General features: G+C 38.8%; 1 protein-coding gene across 1 annotated transcript; it reads right to left on the bottom strand.

Moving 5' to 3' along the window:
- Positions 1–3128: 3128 nt before the first annotated feature.
- Positions 3129–17908, bottom strand: LOC104471516 (protein-lysine methyltransferase METTL21E-like). The gene is made up of 4 exons (XM_010086877.1): positions 17833–17908; positions 7720–7877; positions 4529–4646; positions 3129–3619 (listed from the first exon to the last, which is right to left on the bottom strand). The coding sequence occupies exons 1-4, from the start codon at positions 17900–17902 to the stop codon at positions 3195–3197; spliced, it is 771 nt and encodes a 256-aa protein (XP_010085179.1). The 5' UTR covers positions 17903–17908; the 3' UTR covers positions 3129–3194.
- Between the last annotated feature and the right edge of the window lie 2856 nt (positions 17909–20764).

Genomic DNA, 20764 nt, shown 5'->3' on the forward strand with positions numbered 1-20764 from the left:
GAGCTCTTGCCAGCGAAGACTGAGGTAAAGACCTCGTTAAGTACCTCAGCCTTCTCTATACCCTGGGTACCCAGGTCTCCCACTTCCTTCCGGAAGGGCCCCACGTTTTCCCTAGTCCTCCTTTTATCGCTGACATACCTATAGAAGTTCTTTTTACCCTTAACGTCCTTGGCCATATCTAATTCTGTTTGGGCTCTAGCTTTCCTAACCTGATCTCTGGCTTCACGGACAGTGTCTCTGTATTGTCCCCAGGCTACCTGTCCTTGCATCCACCCTCTGTGTGCTTCCTTTTTTTGTTTGAGTTTGCTCAGGAGTTCCTTGCTCATCCATGCAGGCCTCCTGGCATTTTTGCCTGCCTTCCTCTTTTTATTAGCTACCTAATGCACTAAATGACAACTTAATCCTTTATTTGAAATATTAGAACTAAGAATAAGTGACTATGAAAATTATGACTGACTTTAGAAGACAGTAATACTTGTCATTCATGTGAGACCTGCCCTCAAAGAGCAGAAATAAACTCCATAGACAAATGTCACACACAACCTCCGCCCTCCATTGGTCATGGCTAAGAACCTGCCCATCATACCAGAGGACAAAAGGCGGCTGTACAATAGAGCAGCCCGTCCCTAGAGCTTTCCCAGGAAGCTTCACACAGCAATGCTAGACAGGCTTGTGAGAAAGAGGAGTAACATTACATTACAGTAAATATTAACAAGCGGTTGGGCTTAAGGGACCCAATCCTGAATCCATTCTACAAACATGTCTCCTGTTGAAATCAGCAGGAGACAGCCTACAGCTCAAATAGGAGGGCTAAGCAGCAGAACAGCTATTTAAAAGTGATCACCACCCCGTTTTGCCATAGTCTCTCTTTTCCTCTTTAGTCTTCATCACTTGGGAATTCTCAAGATATTTTCACTGTCACTCATTAATTACAGTTCCAATCCACTTATCCATTAAACATTTGTAAACAGAGATGCCCTTTGGGATGCAAGGATTACAGTTTCAGTTGCAGTGGATTTGATGGTTGCAAGTGAGTTAAGAGGAAAGAAGGAGTGAAAGAAAAATTAGAAATGGCAGAGAGCCATGTTTGTTTCTTTATTCACTTAACCTGAACTATTCCTGTTACATAATGTAGAAAAAAATATTTCCATTCTGTAGCCATTTTTTTTATAGCTGTAAAGATCTAAGGATATAAGCATAATAACATCTGTAAGTAGAGATAATACTCCATACCAGCTGGCGTAGAATCTAATTTTCTAGCTATACTTGTTGATCCAATAAAATATACTACCTCTACCCACAAACCTTGTCACAGGAAACTAACTGATGAGGATTAGAAGATTTTCATTAATAACCTCCAAGCCAAAATCTCACATGTGATCTCCCACCAGGAGAGTCCAAAAGCAGAGTCAATGTTCTTGGCTTCCTTTCTTCTCATTTTGCTGTTCTGGGCTAAGACATAGTGATCATGCCCTCCTTACAGTCAGTAGCAAGAAAGATGGTCTACCCTTGTGCTATGGTTCTTAACCCTTTTTGAAGTCAGTCTCATCGCTGCCACCTAATCCTCCCTCCCATCTTCTCCCTACAGCTGCCTTTTCTCTGCAGTCCTACCTCCAGATCTCTCTCATCCATCCTCCCCCCAAAATTCTCTCAACAACCCTCCTTTCACACACAGGATCCCCAGCTCCCACTGGAAAAGCTTGGCATCCCACACCCTGCTCTCTGCAACACTTCATCTCTAACACTGGGAACTTTTGTCCCAAGAAAACCAAATGTTCAGCTGGGAGTACATTCCAGTTACACCAGTCATTCATCAAAGTTCTGCCCCATACTTTTTCCAGACAGCAAAATAAATAAGTAACAAGAATCTGTCACAAGAGATACAAACACAAGCATGGTCTGGAAGTCATCATAAAAAATGCTCAGATTTGACAATATATATAAAACTCCTGGAGGGAGTACACACAAGAGCTAAAAAGATAAAGACTGAGAGCCCCCAGAGCCCTCACACTACTAAGAGCAATTGCCTGCTACAGCAGAGGTGGTAAAGCTCTGCATAGTCATCAGCACAGGAACTGGGTTTGTTTCTCTAGCCCACGAGGAAGTTGAAGGTGTCTCACACTTGGTTACAAACAGAATCAGAAAATTTGGAGTGTCCAAAGAATCATTTTATTACTCTTCCCAAAAGGCAGTCCTCTGGTAGGTTTTCAAGGACATTAATCTGACCCCTGAAAACAGGAATACATGGTACTGAGCAGCTAGGAGAAAAGTATCTTGTTTGACCACAGGAAAAAAAAAAAGTCTAAGCCTGCCCATGTCTCAGTCACACTGTGTCAGGGCCAGGCTGGTTTAAGTCTTCTACCTCCAGTCACCGCTATCAGGCAGTGCAAAACTCCTCTCTTGATAGCCACTGTTGTCTTTCTACTGTTGTTCCCTGAGGTCCAGATAACGGTCTATTTTTCGAGGGGCAGACCTCCAAGAATTTAAGGTCTCTGCAAAGGTTAGTTGGTGATATGCTGTACTCTTCTCAGTCAAGACCTTTGTTCAAGCAACAAAACATTTAAGTCCCTCTTGCCTCATGTGTGCAGCTGTCTGTTGAAGAATTCCTGAATCTAAATAAAAAATGGAAAGGGAAAAAAGCATAACCATTAAATCAAAGTGTAACTAATACATTCTGTCCCATTATTATGACAGTATATTTCCCAGGTGGGTTTTTTTGAGATAATTTAATATCCTATGCAGGTTATTCAAAGGAAGGATTTACACAATAGTGAGAACAGGGAAAGATCGGATTTAACACCACAACTTCTAAATACAAAGATTTATCATATTCTTAAGTTTTACATGATTGGTTGATCTTATAAGACACTGTTCAAAGCTGCAATTGAAAGCTATTGGAAATATTCATTACACATCCCATAACAATAATGGTAAGACTTGTGAAAGTTATTAGTGTTGTCAAATTAGCACATCAAAGTCAAGAAAACATCAAAAATACATTTATTCTGTGTATAAAACTAACAGCAAATTGAATTTAGGAATTCATTGGGGATGCACTAGGAATCTGATGTTTTGTTTCATCTGTCTCTAAAAATGTCATTCAGACAGGTGTTAGCAGCTACTGACATGGAAATTATTAAAAAGAGAACAATCTGCAGAACAGCTGAAACTGTCACCCCCCCTATATCTCTCTTTCAGACCATCATTTTGGAAGGTCTGACTTTCATCCTGCCTTTCCTCATTGCCTTGTACAAGGTAATGTTCCAACTGGGGAAATTAGAAATCACCTCTAAGTCAAACAGTGTCTGGAATCTGCCCACAAATTGGTTCTCTTTGTCCAACCTAAATTTCATAGCCCACAGAATAACAGTGTCATTCTTGCACAAGTGATCAAAAGTTAGAAGAAGTTCATCCAGGAAGGGATGGTGGTAAACTACATCAGCAGCCATAATGTAGTCAAAGTGACAGGAAGACCTAGGAAAGTTCTTTTCCAGATCAATTCCCCAAGATAATTCCTTCACACGAGGCTGGTGCTTGCATTTCAGTTTTGTATTTTGGAGAACATTGTGCTGAAGGTTTCCCAGCAGCTCTGGTAAATCAGTGGCAGTCACAAGTGCACCTGTGACAGGGAGAAAACAAAATTAATCTTTGAATATACTTCAAGACTTGCATAAAGCCCATTCACAAAAGCCACTGCACAAGGAACTGATTTTACCAGGTAGTTCTTACTGGGGGGAACAGAATACTGTAAATGCTCCCAATAGCTCTTAGCCATCATGTTTAAAATAAATATTTATTTCCCAGTAGTTGTCCTGTACAGATTGCCATCTAAATGCAGCTGGGGATGGGTGGGGAGAAATCAGATACTTACTGTGTCTTGATATCATATTGGTTAAAAGTACAGTGAGCAACTAGGGATTGAAGAATACCAGTTACTGTCTTCAAAAAAAGCCAGCATGAGATTTAAGTATTGTCTCAGGTTCTTTCCTTTTTGCATAGTAAGATCTCTCAGACTACTGAAAGCTGAGATTCTGTTAAAGTGCAGAAGTTACTGATTTGGATTACTTTTGAGTAAGAATAGGCTACCATGAGAGAAAACACAACAGTGTCTGTAGCAGAAAAATCAAGGATCAATTACCGAAAGAAAATTCAGAAAAAAATAGAAAGTGACCTGGTGTCCAATGGCTGTTTGTCAACGGAGGGTGAGGCATTTTTCATGCCTACATCTGGCTTCATCTGGTTGCCACTGACATCCTGGGGCCACTAGTTTCTTATTTTGATCCCTTGTTTAACACTGTCAATTACAACATCATCTACCGGGACCTCCTTTATTGCATCAATACACTCACAGCTTTACAAAAAAAAATAACAGAACGGGTTTCCAAATAAGACTTTTGGAATTTACTTTTTCTTACTCTTGGAAGCTTTCAAACAACAGAGTTTCAGAGGAAGTGAGCCAATTCCTTTGTCCTCCAGTATTCATCTGAGAGATGTTTCCAAGAGCATAAGAGCAATAGCACGTACTCACCCAGTAAAGTGGCTACTATGGAGACCAACCCAGTTCCAGCTCCAATTTCAATCACATTTTTGTCAACCAAATTGTATTGTTTAGAATTAGTTTCCAAAAAGTAACACAGAACAAGAGCCTGTAGGGGATGGAATCCATGAACACACTGAACAAATACATGAAATAAACCCCTTCAACAAAATATGCACTGTCATTTAAAAGCATGCAAAAAAAAATTCTTTTGTAATTTCATGTCTGTTCAAATGGGCAATATAGAATCATAGAACCATAGAATGGCTAGGGGTGGAAAGGACCTTAAAGATCATCTAGTGTCCAAATCCTCCACTAGACCAGGTTGCTCAAAGCCTCATCCAGCCTGGCCTTGAACACCTCCAGGGATGGGGCATCCACAACTTCCCTGGGCAACCTGTGCCAGTGTCTCACCACCCTCACAGTGAAAAATTTCTTCCTAATGTCTAGTCTAAATCTACCCTCTTTCAGCTTATACCCATTACTCCTTGTCCTCTCACTACCCCCCCTGATAAAGAGTGCCTCCCCATCTCTCCTGTAGCCCCCTTCAGGTACTGGAAGGCTGCTATTAAGTCCCCTCAGAGCCTTCTCCTCTCCAGGCTGAACAACCCCAACTCTCTCAGCCTGTCCTCATAGGGGAGGTGCTCCAGCCCTCTGACCAATTTCATGGCTCTCCTCTGGACTCTCTCCAATAGGTCCAGGTCTTTTTTGTTCGGGCCCCACATCTGAACACAGTACTCCAAGTGGGGTCTCACAAGAGCAGAGTAGAGAGGGAGAATCACCTCCTTCGACCTGCTGCTAATGCTTCTTTTGATGCAGCCCAGGACAATATTCATTCAAGTGCTGTCCCTAAAGGATCACGGCTCACTATGATCTTTGAGCTCTGTAGGCTGACAAAATAAAAGCCCAACATGCCTCAATATAGGCTTGCAAAGCGTTACAGCCAGAAGGAACAACTGCAATTAGGTAATCTGTCAGGCTGCATAACATGAGCTGTAAAATTCCCGTCAGCAATTCCTGCTTATAACTGCACTTATTTCTGGTTGAGCTAAAATGTGCCCTTTGCAAAGACATCTTGATATGAGGACTCATTAAGCTCTTGCAATAGTTAATTATTTCTAACAATAATTAAGTACCATAATGATTCAAAAAGTACCAATAGATTTACTCCTTTTCTCTCAGTTCATTTCGTTTTCAGGTTCTTACCTTGTTAAGCATAGCAAACCTTTACAGCAAACAAAGCCACAGAGCCCTCTACAACAGATTCCTTATATACACATTTATAAACTGTGATTAAGAAGCTTCTTTAGCTTTTCTGTCCTGTCTCATACTGACCAGTGATTTTTAGTTCATTATTGAAATAGAAATTGCTAATTTTGTCTGACAAAGATAGTTTCCCGCTTGTCTCCCACATTTTTTCTAGATATATTTTTTATGTATAATTATATAGACTCATTGACAAATACATATGATGGTTGCCACAGCCTCTTGCAATACAGATTACCATTCGGAGAGGCAACTATTAGTGGCTCAGCTTTGGCACAGCAAAATTATGCTCTTACTTTTACTTTTAATCAAGTAAAAAGTAGAAGAAAAGGAGCAAGAACAATGTTGACCCAATGTTGACATGCCAAAAATTCAGATAAAGTTTTTGTTCTCTACCTCTTAATTCAGAGAGAAGAGAGTAGAGTCTTTTATACAAACCTACATATATCTCATAATCAACAAAGCTTTGATATAGAAATATGTCTGTGAGCACCAGGACTAATTAAAGCCACGTTCCTTCAGATTACTTCTGACATTTTACTGACAATTAAAAACACATTATATTAAGACTTCCTGTTAGTTCCATATATTCCTATAATTTCTTCCTTTGGAGTTTTGACATGTTCTGTTGTAGAAACTGTCTGGCAGGATAAACATTTATGTAGGTTAAATTAGGGAAACTTTCAACTCTGACTTCCTTTCCATGAAACATGAAGAAATTTTATTTTCATTAAAGTTTCTTCCCTCTTGATAAATTTGACTGATGTTCTTCATAAGAGTTCACATACTGCTGGATAGAACAGGAAGGGACAAAATGAAGAGACACAGACAGAAGGGTTGCCTTCTTTCCACAGCAAAACTGGCTAAACCCTTCAAGAAAAAAAATATGCTTTTCAGTACAGCCCATGATTTTGTGAAAATAATTGGCAGACAGACAACCTTTTCTTGAAGACATGCACTGAGGCCACCAAGATATAAACGACTTGTCCAGGTCTGCTAAGACAAGGAAAATTGTTTGGAGTTCAAAACAGCAGAGTATGCTAACTCTCCTCAGATGAACTATGGCCCTATTTCTCAAAAATAGTACAATTCTGGGAGGCTGATACCATTGGGACAAAAATGAAGTTCTTGGGTTTTAGTGTTCTCCATTCTATGGGGGCTCCTGGAGATGGTTCTGTTCCAGGGATGTTCTCTGAATGCCACAAGTGCCAATGGTGCATCGTGGCACCTCCCTGACAGCAGTGATTTCTTTCTTTCTTAATCATTTCAAAACAGTCAGCTGCATTGCACAGATTCAAAACCTTGAAGAAGGCTCTCTCTATGGTGGACATGTTGATGGTTACTTATATCAAGATCCAAGGACAAGGGTTCTCTCTCACTAGGTTTCTGGCTGTTTAAGATACTGAAAGCTCCAGTTGAACTTTTTCCCACAACTGCATATTTACGAGGTAAATTTACTTCTCAGATGAGCAGGTTGAGTAGCTTCTATGAGGGCTAATACCTTGTGAGCTCATATCACAGATGTTTCCACAACCTGGATCTGCCTGCTGTACACACATCTGTATTTCTAAAATGTACAGAAATGTAATCATTGTAAGACTGCCATATTTCCTTCAAAATATGCTTGTAATTGGGCAAGAGGACCAAGGATTACTGGTAGGTGAGGAAGGGATACAAGACCACATCTTGTGTGATAGAGGCACAAACAAGAGACACAATTTAAGCTCTGAAAACCAGGAATCCATATGAAACCAGGCTAAATTCAGGTTTGAGACTTGCAGAATGGAGACAGAGAAGCACAGAAGGTTTTCCTTGGGTTTACAACATACAATAAAACATATTTATCATGCAAAACAAGTTAAAAGTGCTAGAGGACTCCAAAACTAAAAAATAACAATACTGCATAAATATTGTACCGATGGCCAGACGACTGCCCCGTAACAATCAGTGGCTTCTGTTATTCTTATCTCATGGCCAGCAAAGTGAAAGCCTTCCCAAGCCTTGTGAGTTATAACAGCAGGAAAAAAACGCCTTCTCATGATTTCTGCAACCATCTGTTCATCTTCTTTTTCCCCTAGAAGCAAAAGTATAGAAGGTCAAACAGGCTGAGTAGGCTGATAATGAAACTACCAATTTATATTTAAAAGCTGATTTGGAGGCAAGAATGTGAATTATATCTGTGAATAAAAATAAATTTCACCATTAATGGTTAGTACGATACATGGGAAGTCTCCTGAATTCTAACTGAAGTTTTCAGTTTATGACTAAATAATTTCTTTCCTGCTTTGCTGAAGAAGCCAAGTTCATAAAAAGTAAAGAAGTGGAATGTTACCCTATACTGCTTTCCGTTTCAGCAATCCAAAGGAAATTTTTTAACTGCTTTCTCACTTCAAGAGCAGCTGCCCTAGGATAGATACTCACAGTCTTATGTGCCCAGATTTTTTATTATTTTCCATATCCTTTTACTGTTCACTTTCCCCACATGGTTCTTTTTGACAGTAAACAAAAGGAGCCACTGTATCATTTATAAGTCTGTCACAAAACTTGTGAAACAGATCCTAGCAACACAAATTATGACAGACAGGAGTGAAAGCACTAGTGTTGTCAGGAAAGCTTATCCACCCACCCCAAAAGAGCCCTGTCAGAGGGATTCTTTCCAGTTGGCTTGATATTCTGAATGCCGTCTTTGTTGCTAAGCAAAGGATGTTTATGATAGCTAACATAATCCCAGATAACCCTTCTAACAGGAGAGGATTCATTCTTTTTTAGCTGAATACCAAGCCAGTTTCAGTTTGGCCATCATCACATAAAGCTGCATCACAATGTTACCAAAAAAAAAAAAAAAAAAAAAAAAAAGTGAAGATGTCCAGAGCATGTTCTTAGCAAAGTCTAGAATCATTCCAAGTTTTCACAAGGAATTTGCTTTCACAGCCAACTATGATGTCTTGGCAAATTAGGTAAAGCAAAACATGTTTACAAGCTACACGCCTTAGAAAGCACGCTAGAGATTTAGATAACTGGGTTACCATCTTGTCCAAAGCAGAGTTTCTGTATCAAGCTTGCAGTTACCATCAGAATCACAGATGCCAAGATCAGGATTACACAGCATAGAAACTGCAGCCCCAATGGCTATTATAAATAAAAACATTTGCTTTTTCATCAGCATAGAACACGTTGGTCTACCAAAGATTATTCATGTTTTCTTCCCCCTCAAATCACTGCAGTCACAGGACATGATGGCCTCAAGTATTGTCATTTGCTCTGCCATATGCTTCAGTATTTTTATTACCATAACCTACTGACAAAGTCTCTCTCCCTTCCTTGTGAGAGGAGGACTAATGAACAAAGCAAGGGTGAACAAAGAAAGAGATTATATCAAACAAAAAAACATCAGGGGGGTGCCTAGGCTCATTAGCCAGTGCTTTAAGCTTGTAACTCAACTTACTTGAAGCATCAGATGAAACCAGAGAATAGCACCAAACACAGGGAAGAAAAAGCAAAAATGTTCATGTTCAATCTCAGTATGTTGACAGTAAAATATAATCTGGAAGCATGTTCAATCTCAGTATGTTGACAGTAAAATATAATCTGGAAGCTTTAAAAAAAAAAATAACCCCACACCAAAAAAACCCAACAACAAACCAACCCGTGGTACTCCACAAACTGATTGAGAGGAAAAAAATACTAATCATGGGACACAGTAAAATTAAAAATAATGTAATGCATATACTACTGGAAAGAAATATAGACTGTACAATTTTATAAAGGTAACAAATAAAATAATCTTAACAGTGAAACTATGATTTTTAAGAAGTTAGGAAATAAGTAGTATGTGGCAGCACATTACATCTTCTGCAAGCCTGTAATGTTAAGTTGAGAGAAAACACATGGGCCATTGTACCTGCAAGCAGGGAGCTCTGCACAAACATAATTTAAGTGCCAGAGTAATACTTCTCCAGGGAAAAATTCATCTTTTCTTATGAAAGAATTAATATGAAGCTGTCTTATTACAAATATCGTAAGTATATTTAATATATCATCCTGTTTCCAGGAATACCAGGTATAGCCTGCTTTTAATCTTCTTTGATTGCTTAGAGCAGTCTGATCTTGTTCTGCGATCAGTACTAGCTGTGGAAGTAAAAAACTATTCCTTCTGTTATCTCCCAATTACAACCATTTTTCTTGATTCTTCTTCCCTTGACATCTATTTTTGGATCCAATTTTGTTGAGAAGCCTTAACTTATTAAGTCTTAACTTATAAAGCTTCTGCCAGAAGATCTATAAAACTTCAGCAGTATTATAGCTACCCCTCTACTGCTCAATAAACATTTCCCACCTACTTCTTACATTATCAGCAATCTTTCTACTCAATACTTGCATAGTACCTATATTAATAGAGTTTGTAGGCCACTGCTCCCTACCTGAATTGTCCACATCCCTAAAAGAAGCATCCCAAATGTGCTGATTAATAACACCACTTAAATCTTTGGCCATCGTATGACTTCAATAACCCCACCGGTGGGTTATCTGGAGAATTAGACATATAATTTTTATATTTTTGGCTTCTCCTTAGAAGAGAAGTTCTCCTCTCTCAGTGGAGAACTAAAATGAGTATTTGTTTCATCAGAGACATAATATGGTAGACAGGCTTCAAAATCCTAATGAGAAATTTCATAAGGACCAGGAAGCGAATGATTCTGACAAAGAATGCTAACAAAATAAGGAATGCAGACTTCTAGTCGGATTTGCTTACTCACATACATGTCTCCATACAGCAAAAGGCACTCTTCTGTTTTGTGCTTTATGGCTTTCAGAATAACTAAACTTCTTGTGGGACTGCACAAAAATAAAGTAGTGAATCTTTCTGTAACTGCCTACAGAGCAGTCAGAAAAATAACAAACTAGCAGGAAATCTTCTAAACAACAAAAAAATAATTATCAGAGTAAGCAAAATCCAAGTGAGATGAAGTTTTTTAACACCTGCAAATATTGAGAAGGTTCTGCTGCTACTTCGATCAAACACTAGTTTCTTGATAACAGACGTAAAAAGCTAATAGGAAGTTATTCTCCTGGAAGTATTTATCTCTGTGTTAGTCCTTATTCTCTTGTTCAAGAAGGTAACTTCTTGGAATGACAACTCAATGAATAGATTTTTATTATTGTCATGACATTTTAAGATAACAAGAGCTGCCTCATCAGTAGAATAGGGTCAAACAAGGGAAGAGGAGGTTTGACTAACCTGGCTACCAGTACTTGTAGGAATGGAAGTACATAATGGGCATTTCCAGCAATACTACTCAAGCACCTGTACCAAACTCTGACCAAAGTCAGAACTCAAATGTCTGCTAGGACTGGTTCCTTCTTTCTTCATTTGTCTGGGTTTCATCAGGTAGGTTTGCCCTCACTCCTCTTCTGTGATTTGGAGAGGCATGGAAGTGGTACATACACAGAATTACTTTCTTCAGCCTATTCATCTCTTTGCATGAGCATGTATACACAAAAACCACTAGAGTTTCAGATGCTGGAACTCTGTTTACATTAAGATGAGACAGTCTGATCCTGTTCAGGTAATAGAGAAATTGAGATAATTTTTGTTAGTGAAACAGATAGTGCTCCTTTGGTCTTGAACTTGTGTTCACAAATAAATTTCCATCTATAGAAGCCCTAAATTCTTCTTGAAATAGAATTGAGTGTGTCTCTAAGTTTCTTAAGATTTTCTGCTTAATGGGGTAATTTCTTATAGTGTTCTTTGAAATATTTCAGGTAAAGTATTGTTTGTCATAAAAGTCTAATGTCTTTGGAACATGTTCTTTTAACTCCCTTGATTTTAAGTTAATATCAAGGCTGAGGGAGAAAGTCATATACTGCTGACACATCTTGCACTGTATCAACCACATCATTAAGAGAACAGCATAAACATCATTCTCAAAGGTAAAGAAATTATTTTTATTACAAAATGCAAACCTAGCTTTCCAAAGAGATATACTAAATCATGTGGAAGACTGGAGCTGTGAAGTTAGTGGCAAGTTAGTTAGAGAAATGCACATCAAGCTGCAAAATCTTGTGTAGAGAACCAGGGATTTTGCTGACACATTCAAATGTCAAATGAAATGTTTTCTATTAGAACCAAACCTAAAGAAAGAAAAGGACCTGAGTTCTGCTGAGACAGAGTTGGAGAAGTCCTCTAAGAGGGCAAGGGAAGGCAGAAGGAAAATAACAGGAGACAGACCAGGTTGGAATGAAACAAGCTGCAAACTGCAGCATCTTTTTGTTTAACAATGAAGCGAGACACACAAATGGGCCTTAGGTTATCTTTGTCTGTACACTTTTTACTTGAAATGAGCAGAAATAGTACCCGTTTAAAAACGTGCTACATCATCAGCTGTTCCATTTACACCAATTGTCACATAAAATCACGCTTGGGAGTATACAGCTCGATCAGGACATGGTAATCTTAAAATTCAGTTGAGTATCTTCCATCAATTAATAGCATGTGTTAAATATCTCACTGCATAACTAATTATACTGCCTATATTAATGCATTCCTTATTCATTATAAAGGGAAGACAAGTACTGTTAAAGAGCACTTACAATGCAGAAAAAGCAGCAAAGACAAGGAGGCTGAATTAAAATTATTAAATATATATATATATATGTAGATACCACTGTCTAGATACCTGAACTAAAATGTGGCTAAATTGTAAGTAAAATTGCCTTTCCACATAGAAGCTCTGAAGAATATACTAGCAGCCAATACCTCTGTTTTCAAATTCATTCACAAATAGCACACAGAGTAACAAAACATCCCCCAAGTACTTTGGTAATGGATTAGGACAGCATTAATTCAGAAGCAACAGTTGCACCCAATGATTCATCAAAACAACCTACAAGGGAAAAAATACAGATTAGTTTCTTCCAAATGTTGGCCTGACCCTACTTAATCTCTTGGGGTCTAATGGTGTCACAGCCCAAGGTGACAGGAAATAAGACCCAGCTGCCTTCTGCTTCTCTCCTGCTTTGATGGATCTTCTCCAACTGGTAAATGGAATGAAATCCAAGCCTTCAGCATGAACTTGACCTGAAAAAGTTCAGCCCTACAGCAACATATATTCCCTTCTTCAGAAGCAGTACTCTCTCACCTGTAGAGTTTAGATTTAAAATTTACCATTTAGACCTGTACTTACAAATATTTGTAAGAACCATGTATCAACAGCTGTGAAGATGTACATGGTTCCTCTAAGACTTCTCAGCAATTGCCTCTGAGTTTGATGAGCACAGGAGGACTACCTGTGCTGACATTACTGAGTAATGCATGAGAGAAAGGTCCAAGAATTCAGGATAGCCAGAACTCATTAGATCTCCCTACTCTGGGCACACAGAACTGGAGGCATCCAACATAAAGAATCCAGATGTATTCTATATATATCAGAGTAAAGATTCAAGATGTATATTTACATATAATACATACATAATATATATCATACACATTACATATACTATACGGACATATATTAAGTGGCTATCTATATATCTCAATGTCAAGAAGACGCCTGCAGAAAGGTCAGTAAGGGAACAGACCTGCAACCTGTTCTGTAACTGTAAGAGATGACTGGAGAAGAGTTACATTACTACACTGATAGGAATCAGTGCCTTGTGAATCCGTCTGGGTATTTCCAATGGCTCGGAAGTTTACCCCAAACCTACATTAGGTCCCAATTCTATGGAATTCTGGGGTCTCATAATTTTTACTGAGCTACTGACATCTCGGGATCAGAGCCCTGGTCTTGTACGCATTACAGATGGCTCCATGGAAGCATACACAATCCCAAATGACAGAATAGTCCCCAAAGTCCAGGTGGTATCACTTTAGTATCTTTATTTCATTCCACTTGTTTCTATTTCAGTCCATGCCGTTACACAGCCTAAGGACCCTTAAATAAAGGTGTTAGGAGGGAAATCTAATCATGCCCTTGACTTTCCAGAAGTCAGATGTAACCTACACCTTTCAAAGAATATAAAGGGAAGTACTGTTCCAGTACTTGTCTAAACTACACAGTTATTTTTTCCTTACTTCATTCCCACCTACAAGCAGGGAAATGATAGTGTAACCACATCTAGGTATTCCAGTACATTCATTACAAGATCAACCTGCTGAAGTGATGGTAATGACAAGGTGCATTATATTGATTAACCTGAGATACTACATCAGGGTAATGCAAGGCTTGAAACTTTATATTTTGAAATGCAGAAATACACAACTGCCGTCCACGAGCAGCCTCTTCTCAGCCAAGAGACAACATGCACTTAGCTCAGAGCATGAGGAGACAAGAACAGGAAAGGGGTATGCTCACAGTATCCAGTCTATGTATTAACGTGAGATGTGCGTTTTGAATTTGAAATTCACACCACTGATATCCCAGCCCCATCCATGTCACAGGTCATCCAAAATCCTTAAAGGTGAAAACAGAAGTACCTCGGTCAGATTATCTCATGAACACATAATGAATTCAAATGTGCCAAGTACTTCCCTTGCTACTTCATCATGTTTGTCTGCCATTGAAAACATCTTCACGTCTAGGCTCAGCAGCTTTTTAATCTCTAAAGATAAATAAATTATTTCCCTTTGACTACAAAAGCAGACTGTGTTATTAAATTAGATGGTTTAATGTACAACCAGTTTCCTGATGGATAGGAAGGCTCTGGATGAGTAATTTAGATACTGTAAGCCATTGTCTAGTCTAATCTTTCACATCTCTTACCTTGACCAGTCAAGAGGGCTTTGTGCAATTGAAAGCTCTTACTTCCTTGTAACTACCTGCCAGAACACACCAGGTACCACAGTCAGCAGAACAGAAGGAACTCAACAAAATGCCTATCAACTTTCCCCTACCAATAATTCTCGATTTCTAAAATATTTCTTTAAGGAAAGGAACTGAAAGTAACTTAAAAACACCAATCCCTGCAAACATACCACCTTTCTCATTTGGCAGTTGAGAAATATTTATTGTTGAAATGCAGCTACTGCAAAGAGGCAAGATGCAACTTCCATGAGTTTAGGGGGTTTTTTTAATACTTTTGAGATGAAAATTAAGGGAAGAGGCTTTTTGTTTGTTTTAAAGACAGAAGCATAATTCAAAGCTAAGAGACGAAAAAGAGGAAGATGAAAGAAAGGAAGACAGGTAGTGGGAATATACTGCAAAAGTGTCATTTATATATAGAATAAATACACTCATTTTTTAACCAGTACCGTTAATTACAAAGTCCACTATATAAAGAATGGTTCCCCAATTTAAGCATTCAGAAAATATAGGAACTGGGTGCTAGACCTTCCTCAGAAGGACTTAAATTCACAACTCACTCACCCAAGGGGTGTGTTCCAGCCGCTCTACAGAACCAGGTGCTTCCCCTCCCCTCCATTACCACCAGAGGTGGGCCATCAGGAAACCAGGATTGTGAGAATCATGCTAGAAGGACAACAAGCAAGGAAAAGCCCAGCTATGAATTGGGCACTCAGTTGTGAAGAGGCAGACTAGGGCTTCACAGTCTGGTACCAGGATGTTTTTCACTTTTTATAGCAGTCTTTGAAGTCAATGGAAAAGTCTCACTGAGGAAGGGAGTGAGAATGATAAGAAATATCTTTAGAAGTAACCTAGGAAATAGGAATAAGACACTAATTCACTGCCTCTTCTCATCTGAATATCTTAACTTCTAAGCTACAGGGTTGGCTGCTTCTTGCTTGCCTCCATTCCAACCATGTCCCATTTAAGGCACCTTTCTGGACTCCACCCAGAGACTTGAAATGCCATCAATTAGGACTTCTGTCAGCAAATGTGAAGGTTACCAGGTCAGCATTTTCGCAGATATTTATGGATTAAAAACTGACCCCTGGCCAAGTGAAGCAAGATGATGGAGTGTCAAGGACAAGTATGCCTTGTAAGCTTGTTTTCCTCCTTTTGTCTCAGAGTTAAAATTATTCTGGGGTGAATTTAAATAATGCAACTGTGGTAAAGTAATTTAGCATCCCAAAAAAAATTAAGAAGGGAGCGGCAGGATCTGATCTCAGAAATGTTTAGCTAAGTAAAGTTAAAGTTAATGATTAAGAGAAAACATGAGAGGAAGAGATATATAGTGATGCAAGTGTGATGGAGAACTGACTGGATAAGGACACCTGGAAAGGTCAGACTGGATGAGGACCTGCCTGTAAATTGAGAACCAGTAGTAACGGGAACCATGGGCAACAATAAGGAGTTTTAATCTGAAGAACTTGTGACAAGCCAGTTAGGAGGGTGGGAGGGCAGCAAACATAAAGAGCTCAGACTGGGACTTGCAGAGAAACTGAACCGGAATAAGAATCCTCAGAAACAGAGATTGAGACTGGGTAGGTAAAGTTAGTGAAATGGGAATAAGAAAGGTGGTAGAGGAAAAGGATAAGAAAGATGGCACAGGCTCAGGGTGATGGAACAGATAAGTCTCTTCTCCGTGCAGCAGGTTCAGCACCCTCCATCTCCAGAACCTGGCATGGAATTTAATATGCCAAAGCCTGGTATCACATACAACTGTAAAGATATCCCATTTTCCGTTTACGTCTCCTCATCCTCTTAAACTAGTGTTTCTAGACATTGAAGAGAGCCACCTGCTATTGCTATCAACACAGTTACTTTGTTAGCTAAGTGGGAATATTTCTGGATTTGATCTGAAGATTCTTCCCTACAGAATGCATATATTTACCTCATGTCCGAGAACTCAATTTATTTTTATAATACAAAAGCTAAAGACATTACATGCAGACTCACTCCTCCCCACCCTGAATCCTGCATGAAGAGAGTATCTATCAGAGAGCTAAGCTTGCAGAAGTGTAGGAATGCTGGTGCAACTTTACCTCAGCCCTCCTGTACCACAGTATACATAATGACAGTCATCAACATTGCAGTCTTTAGTAGTTTTATCTTTAATATTTGTACTTCTAGATATTTCTTCCCCCCAGCAATTATGCTCCATTGCATAATATCAACCTGAGCTGTTTGTTCAAGTTAGAATTATGCAATAGGAAACGGAATTGCATTAAAGAAAATCTCCAGATTAAAGCACTTGAACAGTGCTTTGTGGAACAGCAATCTATACCACTCCCTGTCAGCCATCTTCTTGTGCAACGTCAGCTTTCTGGAGAGGGTCATCAATTTGGGGCCATTTAAAAGAAGTATTCAATAAACATTAGTTTCAGTGAGCAAATAAGTAGTTTTAAGTATTGCAGTCATGCCCAAAGCTCCACCTTGCCTCACTGAACAGGCAGCACAGCAAAACTAGACGCTGAGGTCTCTTGAAAAAGCAGAAGCTGCAAAGCCTGGCTCTACATAGACCAAAACTCAGATGAGATTTTAAACTAAAATATTACGAAAAATAAAAGAATTTCAAAAACCCCCTTTCCTTCTTTCACATTCAGCTGTAGAACATAACTGGACCCCACCCCAAAACAACACACACATTTGCCCTAAAACTTTGTCTACTCCTGGTGACCCCTGAAAAGGAGATTACTCGTGATGCTTTAGGATCTTGAAAGACATGCAGCCACGAACTCGCTTAAGAGAAAAAGCTGCCAACAGCCCTGAAGATATCTGAAAATTAGGTTTGAGGCTGTCTAGACAGAAACCAAGCTTGTAATAACCAATTCTCCCTAACTGACACCCTGCAAACAAACCTCTCCTGAATAGCTTTGATTGTAGGCACTGCTTCATTCCCTGGAACCAGTCACAAGCAAATATTCGGAGGCAAGATGCCAGGCACTGGTAGGAAACTGCCGGGATCAGAGTATGCCAGCTCAGCAGATACTGACTGCATAGCTAGAATACTGCAACAGCGCTATCTGTTGTATTTTCTGTACAAGTGCCATAAACACAATTCTTCAGAAAAAATTAATGACAAGACACTGTCAGCAAGCATCTTGCTCAATGTCAGCAAGACACCTTGTTCCTTATACTTAACAATATTCTTAAGTGCAACAAGAGAATATAGTGAAGTAAGAAACATTTTACCTTCTTGTCTTTCCAATTCTCTTAGCAGTTCATTTTGTAGATGATTATGTTGTGATGATGTCAAATCCATACTATGCCACAAAACCTGGGACAGAGAAACACCAGCCTGCCTGAATAAAATGACTTTATTTCTTTTTCCCCACATAACACTTCACCAAAAAAAAAAATTATTTTTACATGTATTATGCTATAATTTACTTCTATTGATAATGAAGACATATAGACACAAATATCAATATTCAAACCATAAAAGCAGCAAACTAGTTCAGCTGTTCTACTCTCTAAGAGGGAAAAAGCAAGTAGATTTTTAAAAAGAGCTGTGATAAACATTTAAAACTATTTTATGAAATTTTAAAATTAGAGTAAATTCAAATCAGAGTTGGTAGGCTTATAAACAATTGAAAGGAAATGTAGCAACAAATGTCTGAAAGAAAACAAATATTGCACCAAAAGGATCTAATCTTGTTTGAATTGGTTTGGAAGGGAAGGAAACAACCTACTAGCAAAAGTTACACATGAGAATAAGTAGGAAGCAGGATCTATAGACAACATGCAGAACAGAATGTGTATGTGCCTATATAAATAGACACCGAACATGCAGACTCAGGAGGAAAAAAAGTAATAAGAAAAGAGTGACAGAGGACAATAAAATTTTCAGCGCTCTGCAGAAAAACAGATAGATAACCAATAACCTCCAAGTCTTGATATTCTACAATACAAAAAACACTGAGTTAGGGGGGGGGGGGGGGGGGAAATCAGTGCTCTGACACTTTTTAAAGCTCTTTTAAAGCTCTTGCACTGTTATTTGAAATTTGACTGATTTTTGCAGGAATGGTTACAGGCAGCATACAGCTAATAATCTACACAGGAATGCAATTAAATAAAGCAATGGGTAAAAGAGTATATTTTAAAAAAAAAAACAAAGTAAAAACATATGCTGAATATCAAGAAAACTTCCTCCCAATGCAAAGCCTCAGGCAGGTTTTCCTCTCAAAATTTCAGATGAAAAAGAACAGTATAGAACAGCCCTATCTTGTTAGAGAGGATGCATCACACTCTCTTGACTTCACCCTGCAAAAGACACACAGGTTTAATGTTTATCACCAGAGTGCCAGCAACCATCAACCTATTTGAAGGAGAAAAATAACTTAGGGGCTTCTACACATTACCATAACATGTAGAACAAAAATACTGCTATTATATTTACATCTATTTATGAAGTTAGCAACAGTAACATCATTACATGGGGAACTGAAGAGATTCAAAGTGATTCAAAGTCTTTGTGTGCATCTTCAGAATAGCATTAGAGACCATTGGGACATTAAGCAGTAAATGTTGCACACACCCATCAGCTTGTCATCTACCTCAGAAGTATAAAAAATAAATTTTCTTCCTATTAGAAGATAACAGGTTAATAACCAGTCCCTTTGCATTCTGAAGGACTAGAAATGCTGCACTATAAAATCACCCTAAAAGGGAAACCCATTGTATTTTGTGGTTTTTTAATTATTTTTTTTCTTTCTAAAACTATCCTTTGAGGTACACTGAAGTACACAACAACCTGCCTGACTTTAACATATGAATTCAGCAATACGGCAAGCAACTAAACAGTGCAGAACAGCTCAGTTGCTGAGTTTTGCTGTTTTAAGTAAATGATACAAAGCAATCTAGAGTAAAAGACATGCTCCAACCCACCATGTTTCAGCCAACATTACCTCAACTTCTTGCAGCTTTCCAAAGGCGGCACTCAAGCAGAGAAGTCCTTATCTGCCCGGCCGTTTCCCTCCCAGGCAGTCACAGGCAGAAGTGCATGTCACGCATTGCCAACATCCCCACACCATAAGCAATAATAAATCCCGACAGCTGCAGCACCGACACAACGTGGGCACCACACACCACCTCCCTTACGTAAGGGAGCGGATTTTGTAACAGCAGCAGGCACCCAGTCAAAGGAACTCCAACCAATAAACTAACCAACCTCAGAATATTTTTTTTAACTAAAAATAAGGTAGTGGCACAGTGTTAGTAACCGCTCACTGTTAATAAAAAGTAACCAAAGAGCTAAATATCATTCTTCAGAGTCAAAGGGGTCTTCCAAGCACAGGGGGCAATTCACAAAGGGGCAGGGGCACATTTGCAGCAGGAGTATATAAACACCTGCTCACGGAATGCAACAAGGTACACAACCCCATGAGATAGCTGTCAACATGTGCAAATGTACACATACCACACCTCTTCTGTAGGTACACTATGTCAATTCGCTTGACAGATCACAACCACTTATTGCCATGGGAAGAAATACAGATATCTTGAAGACTTCTCTTCTTTAGACTGTAAACAACTCAGGACAGAAACTGTCTCTTACTTTATCCAGTTTTTAGCAAAATTAGACTTCAACCTCAACTGGGGTTTCTAGGTGCCATTGAAAAATTATAAAACAAGCCCTACAGAGAACTGAAAGTCTCTGTACTTCACCACACTCACTAGAAGAAATTAATAGGAGCTCTTTACATTTAGAAACTAACAAACAAACCACCAAGACCCTATCTACACTTTTAAAGTAAAATTCAGTAATACTGTGTGATTTACAACACTGCTGTAAACTGGCTGTCCAGGCTGAGAATTTACTTAAAATATTATAATCTTTTGCAAAAGTAATATCAAAAGGGACAGTTTTTTGCCCAGTAAACACTGTACATGAAGTATTTAGACTCCCTGCAACCATAAGGGCCAAACCCTACCCCCTTCACCTCAGCCCTTCACCCATTTAGCGGGGGCTAATTTTCATACGAAACATAATTGTGTGGACTTGGACTTTCAAACAATGAAACAATGAGAAATGAAGTAGAAATATTAAATAAGAAAACAAAAGAAGCAAGGAGGACCAAAATGTAATGTAAGAACTTTATTAATGACATTGATGTGGGAATTG

This window comes from Pterocles gutturalis, unplaced genomic scaffold, assembly GCF_000699245.1.
Source record: "Pterocles gutturalis isolate BGI_N339 unplaced genomic scaffold, ASM69924v1 scaffold26361, whole genome shotgun sequence".
NCBI lineage: Eukaryota > Metazoa > Chordata > Aves > Pterocliformes > Pteroclidae > Pterocles > Pterocles gutturalis.